The sequence below is a fragment of the Thunnus thynnus genome, chromosome 16 (assembly GCF_963924715.1).
Source record: "Thunnus thynnus chromosome 16, fThuThy2.1, whole genome shotgun sequence".
NCBI classification, from domain to species: Eukaryota; Metazoa; Chordata; class Actinopteri; order Scombriformes; family Scombridae; genus Thunnus; species Thunnus thynnus.
This window is the reverse complement of record NC_089532.1, coordinates 28,693,745-28,706,394: the sequence shown is the minus strand read 5'-3', so window position 1 is coordinate 28,706,394 and position 12,650 is coordinate 28,693,745. Positions and strand designations below refer to the sequence as shown.

Here is a 12,650-nt window from a genome sequence, read left to right as displayed (position 1 = left end):
AAGCTCAGGACCTGTCAGTGTGATGAGTTCATACTAAAGTTATCTGTTATTATGAAATATTTCCTGAAAACAAATTATTTATAAGCAGTGGCAAGAAATCTTGACAATTCACAGAAACAGGGACAATTATCTTCAGTTCTGTTTGAGTCCAATGTTTTTTGAGTGTGTGTGCATGTTCAACTAGAATAAAATCACATCATTTTCAAATAACATATGCTTAATCATTAAAGATGTCACACTGTGATAGATAATGGTAAAAAAATTAACTTACTATTCATTTGAACGTGAACTGTAAAATACAGTATTCTTATATGAATGGTTTGTTGCAATAAGATTATATTTAGGTTGAAACAATAATAATTATCACCCAGTTTTAATTTTAACATCTCAACAACCACTGGATTATATTAGCAGGTCGGCAGGCAGGAGTATGTGCAAAAAAGGCGATGTTTATTAAGAAAAATGTTAATAAACATGAAATTAAATTTAACAAAAATAAGTTAAACTGAAGCAAAACACAAAAAACCCTACAAGTAAATAAATAAAATGTGCAGCCTCACAGCACGCTACTCTCCCTCACTCCCTCGCTCCTTCTCACGCTGTGTTTGGAAACGCATACTAAGTACTATTTATTCAAAGTATGACGTCAAAGTGAGTATGTAGTGCGTTGCAACTACATAGTATGTGGATTTTATGTGCTCAAGAAATGCCCACATGTATACTAAACTAGCAAGAATTTCTGAATATGTGATGTGAGCTTACTGGACATACTCAACCTCTCTCTTCAGACTTTGCAATGGCAGAGATTTTGAGCCAGGCTAAAAGCTGTTGTAATTTTCACTCTAGAACTACATGTCACTAATATGTGACTTTAATAAGATTTAATATTTTTAACGTGAGAAAGTAACCATTTAGATTCCCAATATGTGGTCAATTTATCCAAATAACACCTGTTTGGAAATTTGCTGCAACATTTTTGGAGATGTTTCGGAGCTGCTGGCCGGGTGACCAGCTGGTCATCTCAGCTACTAGCAGCCTGACTCCTGAGATGATCAACCAGTCAATGTCAGTCGTCATCCCGGGGAGAACATGAACTGATGAACTGATCTGTGCGGCTCTTTAGTAATTTACCGCTGGCTCTAATGTCTCTGTAGCATTCCACATTAAGTGGAAGATGTAAGGTTTTACATTTGTGATAAACAATTTTCATTCAACAGTAGCTCAGACAGGTAATGTTGTGATTGATACAGTCATGTGATGCTGTCACATGACTATCTTGCTTGAGTATACTGGTAATGGCATGCTTAATCTTTCATTTAGTAGGCAGTATGCGGTACATACTGATTGATTATGTAGTAGACAGTACCTTAGTATGCAATTTCAAACACAGCCCCTGTCTCACCTAACTGGAACATACCATCTATTCAGGTTACCACAGAGTGAGCTACACTGATACAAAGCTTTCAAAGCATATAGAATAACACTGATGTAGGATTTCTTTGTACTGCTGGCAATCACAATTTTCTGTGATCACACACACACACACACACACACACAGTGCACCAGTGAGTGCACCAAATTATACAGAATGTCATTTACTACAGAATAGTTTCATCCTTCCTACAGCAACTTGAAAGCTAATGATTCACAACTGTTGTCACTTTCACTGATTAAGCAGACTGAAGCCCTTCAACAATAAAATGACATTGTGAATCACAAACTATTCAACTGAAAGCCATATTCCAGTATTTGTGTAAAATGACTGATAAATCAACGGATTAATAGGAAAATTGGACTAAAATTAATGATTTAACACAAAAAACACTGGTAATGTTGGGAACCAGGGCTTGGTGAAAAGGGAGAGGTGCAACCTTTTTACAGATTGATAATAATTTTGTAGAGACATGCATGGTTCCCAGGCGATGAATCCTACTACTTTAGTGGTCTCCTGACTTTTCCTCTAGCTCCACCATGAGGTTGACATTTGTAGTTTTTAGTCGATCTTAACAATTGTTGGATGGATTACTATGAAATTTCCTACACACATAAAAGTTCCTTAACTTAAACATCAGGTCAAAATTTCAATTTGTGCAACAAATACCTGCAATACTAATGACATATCCGTCAACTTCAGTGGTCCTTTGTGTTTTGTGCTGTTGTAAGGCATTTCTGCTCTTGAAACGCAGAAATGTTTGTTACACCTCAAAATATAAAAGTGCTGGATACAATAACAGTACGATAAAAGATTTCCTCTCTTTGCTTCTTGTTCTTTTTTAGGTGATCCCTAAACTCAACCAGGAGATTTACAAAGCATCTGAACCCCAGGAACAGTGTTTGTTGCCTGAGGAGAAGATGGGAGGACTCTGGGGTGGTGATGTTCCTTTGAATGGCAGTGATCACACTGAGGCTGAGCTACAGAGCCCAGGCTCTGCCAGGGAAAACACAGAGCCCGTGAGGTAGGCATTCTATTCTTAGTCAGTTCCCTGGTAAACTGAAAAACACACTGCACCCAGGGGGAAACCAGTGTTATGGCAATGGATGGGACTTCTCTGACCCGGCCTCTCTCAGTTTGCTCACATATTTCCTTAAATGTACTGAACAAAGTTATCTATGTAGGCTGGTGATGGAAATTAAGGCAGGCCTTATGAGGATAGACAGACTGTGGCATGAAGAGAGGGGATGAGGATTACAGACACCAATATAGTTGAATTAATTTATACAAGGGCATCATTCTGTTCATGTTCAAGAGAGGAATTTAATTATAATATTTAAGATTTTTAGTGTAAAAAAAATGATACTATATATGGCCGGCATTTTTCAGCAGTAACCACTCATTTATATTAACATTTTTTAACTGTCTCACATAAATACTGTTACACATAGGATTTATATTATGTATTCACACACAAGTGAGTTGCAGGAAATGATGCATGCATCTACTGGACATGATGCAGAAGATAAAAGTTGTTGCATCTGCACATATTACATAATAAAGAAGGAAGAACACGTCCTATCATGAGTTTAATATTACTGTGTCAGACAATCTGGTCTCCCTTTGTCTTTATTTACTTACAGTGTGACAAGATGAATCCTCTCAGCCCATTTTTGACACAGTAGCCACACGTAGTTATGTTTGCTGCCCCCGGTGGTCAGTGGTGAGACCTGTATTATTATCAAGCACATGCTGTTACCACCAGTGACCACAGGTGTCGCCAAATCGACCGGGGCAGAAATCATCAGAATGTCAATCTATGCTCTTTCAAGTCTGTCCTAAAACAACAGTCAGGAGCCCAAATGAACATTGAAACATGTTTTTTTTGCTGTAATTATTCCTCCTGTTCATACTGACCATTAGACGATCCCTTCATAACGCACTTACATTTTAAGTGATGACACACTGTGGGGGTAGTGCAGCGTAGTTACTACTGCGTCTGCCGCCCGGTGATGTCAGCTTTCTGTATTCTAGTGGGTGGCAGCACTCAAGTGCAATGCAGGTTGCTCCTGCTAATGATCTGCACCATATACTGCAGGCTACTGCTATCTGCTCTACTGTCATCATGTAGTCAAATTAAACCACTGTAATTATAAATAGAGGAAAGGGTCAGGGACTAATCTGAAATAGGCTTTTATTTGTTTCGGTTCACTTCTATTAATAAATCGTAGTATTCATGACAGCTTTTAGCACGGCATTTCCTGGGTCTGCTCTCTCTCGTAGAGACCTAAACTATCAGATTTCATTCTTTCAGGTGTGACAGTAAAAGCTCAAGCAGACAAGAGGAAAGCCAGATCCCTCCAGTTCTCCGCCACAGGAAGGGGGCTCGCTTCACTGAGGCCATGGTTGGTTTGACACTCCATTTCCTCCTCCGTGGAGATATTGCTATCCTTGGATAAATATTCTCTTTGATACTGTATACTGAGAGTGTGCGTGTCTGGTGTTTTATTCTACTCACAGGACAATCAGACAGCCGTCACTGCATTGACCAGAAAAGCTGACGACGCTGAATCTGATTGTTGGTAAGAACTTTTCCTTCCCTGCTTTAGTTATCTATCCTGCATAGGGCTTTCATGACTTCTATGTTCACTGGTTACAAGCTAGTAGTCAGTGAACAGATAGTGAACATGTCTGTCAAACAGGACTCCACAGCTGTGATCAGACTCCAGGGTGCAGCCACGCTGTCCTCTGTCCACAGGAAGTGTTGCTCATCTTGGTGACGTTATATTTTAAGCTTGATGTTTGCCTGAACTGTAGGCAACTTCCTCTACAAACATCTTAATCTTTTTTTTTAAGATAAACCTTAGTGAGTAACAAGTTAAGTGTGTGTTAGCTAACCTCACTAGCATTGTCAACACTTCCTGTGGTTGTTTTTACAGTCACAAATCTGAACAAATCTTCATCTCTGTGGCTAGAAATGTCATTACTGTAGATATGGGCATAATTCTACTGTTTACTGCACCTTGTTTTAGACAAATTATATTATTGCTGTAATGATAAATTTCCAGATTAGTAAAATTCTGTCTCATATTATTAGAGCTGCAGTGATTAGTTAAATTAATTGTCAACTATTTTAGTAATTGATTAATTCTTTTGAGTGAATGTCTACATTCTCTGATTTCAGCTTCGTAAATGTGAATATTTTCTGGTTTCTTTAGTTCTCTATGAGAGTGAACTGAATGTCTTCGGGTTTTGTTGCTGTGCTGCATCCCATATCAAGAATCTTCAATTTACCTGTAATGACCCTCTTAAACCAGACTGACAACAAGATCAAACTGAAATTTATGTCTGGCTTAGTTTACTTACTTCCTCTACTGGCTTTTTATTGGCACAGATTATGTGATAGATTTATGCTCACTTGAAGGCAAGCAGCTGGTAAATATGTCAAGTTCACATATTTCCAAACTGACGGGGGCTGACCCAGTGCACCCGTCAAACAACATTGTGGGGGGCTGCAATGGATACGCTGGTGTTGTTGGGCTGCAGAGAGCATTTCTCTCATTTCTAGAATAAAATAGTTTTGGCGACCTAGTAAGACTTACTGCTGAAATGCAGACTGCCAAGAAAGTGGACCCTAAATTGGGACACAGCACATGAGAACACCCAAAATAAATGTATCATGAATATTTACTTTGTGATAAACATGAGATTTGATTTGACTAATGAATAGATCCTGGTGGCCGCAGTGCTGCTGGCCACTATGATCTCTTTATGTTTTTTGTCTGCTGACCTTGTTCTGATCTCTTTTCTCTTTTTCTACTTGTGTTTGCCTGTGTGTGTGTGTGTGTGTGTGTGTGTGTGTGTAGGTGGAGTGACAGCTGGGAGCCATATCTGCTGCTGCTGCTGTGGCTGCTGCTCTATTGTTTCTGGCTACTGCCACAGATGGATCTGAAGTCACTGCCCAGCCTGCTGCTTAACCTCAACCACTGAACACACACTGACACACACACACACACTGATATACAGACATACAGGTACACATACACACATACACACACTGATACGTACACACGTAAACATAGTCACATGGAAAAAGAGAGGATTTTATCAGTTACAAACATATACACCTTTATGCACCATCACTAAAATGTATAAACAAACAAAAACACACGTACAGCTCAACTGCCACTTCTCTTTCCTCTTCAGTACACTTATTCCAGCTCAAGTGAAGGCGTTTAAAAGATGTATATTTCAGACTACTTATATTTCAGCTTTAATTAGTTTTTTGCTTTTTTGCTTTCGATGTGGCTTGAAGTGATCTGTATGACAAAGTAATAGCGCCACTGCTGGGGATAAATAAAATCATAGTGATGTGAAAATAAAGTAATTGTTTCTACACAAAACTCATAATATTATGAGAATGAAATTGTAATTTTACGGGATAAAAAGTAATGTCAAAAGAAAAAAGTCATAACTTTATGAGGAAAAAGTCATAGTAGTATAAGTTGTAATATTTTGAAATTGTGAAAAAATTGTGATGTTATGAAAATAAAGTAATAATCATGAGAAAAGGGGAAGTCATAAAAAGTCAAATTAAGTCGTAATTTTACAAAGAAAGTAAATAAATGTAGGTCAAGAATAAAGTGATAATGTTTTGAGAAAAGAACAAATGTAAAAATGGAATTATAATTCTGAGGAAAAAGTCGGAATATTTCAAGAATGAAGTTGCAATTGTACAAGAAAAAATCATAATACATGAATGGAATCATGATTTCACAAAAAGATATAGTATAATAATAATAATAATAATAATAATAATAATAATAATAATAATAATAATAATAATATCTTAAGAATAAAGTTATTATTTCACATGGATAAATCATAATATTTCAAGAGTTAAGTCATAATTCTATTGAAAGAATAAAGGAAGGAAAATTCATAATATTACAAATTAAGTTATAATTTTAAATGAAAGTAAAATTGAGGATGTATTCTCTTTATCTTTACATCATATTATTAAGACTTTTTCCTTGTAAAGCTGAGACTTAACTCAGCTCAATATTATGACTTTCCTCCTAAAATTATCTTTATTTGTGTAACATTTTCTCAAAAAATGACAAGTTCATTCTCATAACTTTGCCACATTTTTCACAACATATTACTATTTTATTCTTGATATCTCCTAACTGTGACTCTAATACTCCGTTGCAGATCTGCTCCTGTTGTTTGTGGTTTATTGCTGTGCAAAGCAGACAGAGGTGTAACGACTGTACAGCACACACTGATTTGTAGATAGAGATATATACTATGGATGTATGGATGCACAGTTGCCTATCTGAAAAGCCATTTAACCCAGATGAAGATGTTTTAAAGTGAAACTGCTTCAGGCTGAAGCAGGAAAGTGAAAACAAGAATATAAATGATAAAGCCAGGCTTGTACTTGTACTATTGTAAAGAGAGCGAATCAGTCTGAATGAAGGGTGATTTTGGATTTCTGTTGCACTTTTAAAAGAGTCCACAAACTGCCAAAGAAAGTGTTGGAAGTGTTGATACAGAGAGTGCACAACTCACCACAAGCCCAACAATGAAAATATTGTTTTTAACACATTGGACATCTAGAATAATTCTTGTACTAAACCATCACATCCGCTCTATATTGTATAATAGTTGGGGCAGAATATGTATTTGTAATATTTTATGGCTCATAAGATGTATGAATGGATTTCTAAAAAGTTTTATGATAAAGAAATGTTTTATGTGATTCAGCTATGCTCGTCCAAGCCTGTCAATGGGAAGAGAATGCTTTACATTGTAATATCTTTCTATGTTATTTTTGAACAATGTCTGTAGTGAAACACTATGACAAAGTGAATATATTTCATTTATTTGAACATCATCTTCCTCAGTCCTCCATCCACCAAGCACAAATGTTGTTCACACAACAGCCCGTCCAGTGCGTGAAGTCTCTGTTTACTATAGAATATAAATAAAGCTCCTTCATACACTGAAGGGCAGCAAAAAAGCCATTCATTCCAATTCAGTACAAACTGGGTCACCCTACAGCACAGTGCATCATAAACAGAGCTCAAGTGTGTGTGTGGATGTGTTTTTGTACTTTTATCCTTGTGAAGACTAGAGCTGTGTCCCCATTCCATGCTATTTACTAACTGCACACAGTACAGATTATAGGATAATTGCCATAGTATACTGTCTGTGCAGTTATACAATACAAGAACTGAATGTATTGTTCTGTTTTGTACTAATGGGAAATGATGCAATGAGTGCATCGACAGATATAAATCAAACTGTTTGGAAAAAGCCACTGCCAATTAAATCTTCCAAAGAGGAAGCAACTTTAATCTTGAAGATTTAATACTTTTTTAAGCATTCCTGATGTTTGAAACAGTTGACAAAATGGTCTCAACGAAAAGTCCACTTCCAAACTTTTTCCAGAGCTTTCATGCTTAAATTTAAGCCAGCACAGACAAGAACATTCTCAAAGAAATGGCAGTTAATTAAATTACCAAAAATCAGCTGACTCGCATTAAAAATGGCTCCTGGTCCCAAGGCAGTTGTCTGCTTTGTCTGCTTGCTGATCCAGCGCTGCTCCATTTGTGCATTGCGTTTTGGCACAATAGTGTTTCCACACTCAAAAATCAAGCAGATTTAGTTTGCATATTGACATATTTGACCACTTAATTTTGTCACAGATTCCAAACTTGGCTAAGAATGAGTGTGTGGTATAGAACTGGGACACAGCTAAGTTTTACACAAGACGTTTTGCTCAATCCTCCCTTTAATCAATGGCTAGTTTAGGGATAGGATTTGAGTTTAGGGTTGTATGGAAGTTCAATGAGGCCATGGAAGTTATTATGTTTTGTTTTCTTTGGATTGTGGAATAATTATTTTATATCTTTTCATGGTGCCAACTTTCTTCTCGTGATCATTAGATAAATATTTGTGGGATCTATAATTAAGGCAAAAATAATAAAATGCATACTTTTTTGCTTCCATGATTTTAGAGTGAATCAAAAATTATCAATGGTTTTTTTTTGTTCCTATTGCTTGAGTTCATTTGGATTTGCGTACCCCTCTCCTGCCTTTTAATATGTATACTTAGCAAACATGAAGTAGTTTCTGCAGGGATATCTTTATGTCAAATCAAAGGTATAATTATAGTGTAAATGTTGACTAGCACAAGTACCCTGTCAATCCCAATTACTTTAAATTTAGTACTGAAGGGGTATTTCAGTGACTTTGTCTTTGGTTGCAGCTGCAGTCATTGTTACCTACTCACATCTATTGAAATTTGTGAATTTGAATCTCAGAATTTCATAATTTCAGTAATGTTGAAATTAACATGAAATTATTTGACTGATGACAAAACAAAATTTAGCTCATAAAAAATATTTTCTCTGTCATGAGAAAACAAACATGGATCATCTTGAGATCAATACAGAATAATCATCATAATCATAATCATTCTGTGATCCAAGTACACAAACCAGAAAAATAGTCTACACTAGAGTTTTTAGAATTAGCATACTGTACATCAGGATAGGCATTAAATTAAGTTAAACATTCTTATAGGTTGAAGATTTAGATAAAAATTGGTTTGGGTTAGATTTAACTTTAAGTTTAAAGTTGAATTTACTCACATTTAAGATTAGAATAAGGATTAGATGGGGTTAGGTTAGGGTGAAAGTTAGATTTGTAAAAGGACTTTAAGCTTTTAGAACTGAGTTTAGATGTGAGTGAAGTTAAATGGGTACTACATGCCTTTGTTTCATTGGTCATTCTAGTGTCTCTAGTAGAAAGCTCTCTCCAATGCTTCTTTTCAAGTGAGGTTCAAGTTAAGTAATTCGAGGCCTTTAGCATTATCCTAAATGTGAATCAAAAGTGAGTTCATGTTCATAGCGTGTCTTAACTTTCCAAGCTTGTTTAAGGGGCTGGAAAACGATTGTATGTACCAGATGAACCTTTAAATTACAAAAATGTCTATCTTCATACTGTGGATAATGTTGACTACTTAACATGCTGTATGCTTAAGTGTTATCGTGGACAGATGATTTTAGTCCTAATTTTCCCAAGATACACTGGGTAAGGTCACCTTTTGGCCAGAGTCCCAAAATACTTTAGCAGTCCTTCAGAATCTGGGACACAAGTTAAAGAGAGAGGGAAGGAAGTTTATTGCACATCTGTCCATCCTGGGAGAAGGATCTCTCCTCTGTTGCTCTTCCATTTTTTTCCCCATTAAGGGTTTTTTTGGGGGGAGTTTTTCCTTATTTGAATCAAGGGTTTAATGACTGAGGCTGTTGTATTGCTGTACAGACTGTAAAGCCCCCTGATGCAAATTTGTGATTTGTGATATTGGGCTATACAAATAAAATTGACTTGACTTGGTCTTTACAAGGATATAGTAAGACTGTGTGTGTGTGTGTGTGTGTGTGTGTGTGTGTGTGTGTGTGTGTGTGTGTGTGTGTTTGTGTCTCAAGTGACCATGGCTACAGGATTATACCAGCCACCCCCCACCGCCAACCACCTCCACCAAGACACTGACCTAGTAAAAGCATATTAGCTTTTGTATGAAAGCCTCAAGTATACAATCATTCCAGTTGTTTCAACAGCACCAGACAAGTGCAATAAATGACATCTTTTAAACTCTTTGTCCCTTGTTGTGTGTGTTTTGCTTTAGCTTTTCATGGTGTTGGTAGATATTATAGATGTCTGGGAATAGTTTAAAGTTGTTTAAATATAAGACTTAAAATGGGTTATTCAGGTTATTTTTATTTAAAGCTGCATTAAAGAACAAACAGCAAATTATGATATGAAGGAGGTGACTCATAATGATGAACCCACAGAGAATTATCGCTTGACGTTGCAGTTCCCCTCAGAGCTTTTTAGCCTCCTTCAGTTGTTTTTGTTTTTCAACCCCCCCAAAAAAGTTTAGTCATTTCCAGCAGCAGCAGACAGCTGTTTTCAATGAAAACACTTTAAAAACTCACAATACACTACCTTCTCAGCACCATACAGCAAACACAGTTAGCTGTTGACTAGCTGGTGAACATAGTGGAGCATTTAGCAGCTAAAGTGCCAGATATTTATCTCAGCCATTAGTGGAGACCAAAACAGTGCTAAAAGGAGAGTGAATATTGGACTTACATCAGCAGACTCAGTGTCTGCTGAGTGTGCATCTGAGCTACAGCTGTCTGACATGTTAGCCTTATTGACTTTATATTAACATATTAACTCTCAACATAAGACATGTACATACGGTCAGGATTAGTGACATCACAACTAATAAACAATAAACAATCTCACAATGTCATAAGTAGGGGTGGGAATTGATAATTTTTTATTGATACCAATGCCCTCATCGATTCTGCTTATTGGTCTGATTCTTTATCGATTCCCATATTGATTGCTGATCAATTTTTATTATCGCCACTGTTTGAATATATAAACATAACTGGTAGATAAGATAAATGGTCCGCAGCCAAAAGTGAACTGCATTTATTAATGAATTATTTCATTTGAAAGCATTTTACAGTCTCCTGCCTGTATGAGAATAACAACATGAAGGGGAGGTGGAGGGCTCCGCTGTGTTATGAACGTCATGTCTCCAGTAGTGGAGAACAGCCTCTCTGCTGCACTGTTGGCTCTGGGGAATGTGCATCTCCATCACTGAGGCCGATGCAATATGCATCTCGATGCATTACCAGCCGTGTGATACATTAAAGATACATATGAAGCAACTATCACTGCGATACGATACGATTCATCCCTATTGCAATGCCTTGTCATTCCACACAATTTGATTCAACACAATGCAACTCACTGCAATATGACGCGATGCAAAGGAATGACACTCTACAATTCCTCATGGTAGAGAGTTTGATTTTATTTCGTAAGCGTACAGAAAATCATAAATTAACTAAAAAAGTGTCATTTTTACTTTACATATTCCAGTACTGCAACTCAGTAAGCATCTCATTTATGCTGTTTCTTTTTGACCTCTAAAAAAACACTCGAACCTTTCACAAACAGGCCTTTTCACAAGTCCTCTGTAGTGTAATGTTCACTGTCTCCAGTTTACACGCATATGCTCTGTGAACCAAAATATTACTGTCAAAATAGTTTAATAATCAACTTACTCTGACATGTGGAACAATAATTCTAGAGTTTCACTCGGAATGATTTGGCAGCGCTTTTTAGCTGTGGCTTACTAGCACACTTGAGAAACAGTTCAGAGAGGGGGAATCAATCTAAATATCAAATTATTGGTCACAGATTATTGGTCACATTTCTAAATAATAAAGGCATAGGGCCTCTACTAATAATTATATATAAATAAGTGGATTTTGCCGATGCAAATATATTAGAAACGATTCATCGAGTTCATCCCAAATTGTATACGGTGCACACTTTTTTAATCGGGGTAGTTGCATTGTGAACAAGCGGGTAGTTCCAGTTTCTGAAAAGTGAGATCAGTGTGGAAGTGACTTAAACCTACATTCTCTCTAATTGCCAGCAGGGGGCAACTCCACTGACTCCATAAAGAAGTCCAATTGTATGGAAGTTTGTGAGAAAATGACCCTACTTCTCACTTGATTTATTACCTCAGTAAACATTTTCCTAATGAATTTATGGTCTCAATCACTAGTTTCAAGTTTTCTTCAATATAGCATGATGTTCATTTTATATATTATGTTCTTGGGTTCCAGCTGCAACTGCACTGCAAGTCAGTGGAGCAAAGTTCTATTACTGTTCACCACCTTAGCCACCTTGTGTTGTTGTGTCACATCTCATAGATATTTGTGGAAGCCCATTTACAACTTTTAATGAACAAAATTACTTGGTGCTCTCTTAAGGTATCTTGGTTTGCCATGATCTTATTGAAAAAACATTTTCTTTTAAAGGTACCGGTCTGTCATGGGGTTCATCGTCAATACTGACACCCTGATGTAGATGATACTGAACGGCTACAATTTCAGCGATATATCTGCACTTATTGATTTAGCCAGGAGTTAAACTTGGAGCTCCTCTTCAATTCAATCAGGGCATCAGGTAGAGATTTCAGAAGTGTTCAAATTGACTTTTCAAAAAAGTCTTTGTCATCTGAAAAGAGCAAATATCTGTATTAAGCGTTGAGTGCATCTGTGTGTGTGTGTGTGTTTGTTTTTTGGGGACTGGAATAACAATTGCAGGCCAGTTC

At 36.8% G+C, this 12,650-nt stretch overlaps 1 protein-coding gene across 2 annotated transcripts in view; it reads left to right on the top strand.

Moving 5' to 3' along the window:
• The window catches only part of clmna (calmin a), a 50,106-nt gene extending 40,005 nt beyond the window's left edge, over positions 1-10,101 (top strand). For both annotated transcript variants that reach the window (XM_067613870.1, XM_067613871.1), the window contains 4 exons: positions 2,278-2,456; positions 3,747-3,837; positions 3,953-4,014; positions 5,299-10,101. In XM_067613870.1, coding sequence (XP_067469971.1) covers positions 2,278-2,456; positions 3,747-3,837; positions 3,953-4,014; positions 5,299-5,422 — 456 coding nt within the window. In that variant the 3' untranslated portion in view covers positions 5,423-10,101. The remainder of the gene's footprint in view (positions 1-2,277; positions 2,457-3,746; positions 3,838-3,952; positions 4,015-5,298) is intronic.
• Positions 10,102-12,650: the final 2,549 nt, after the last annotated feature.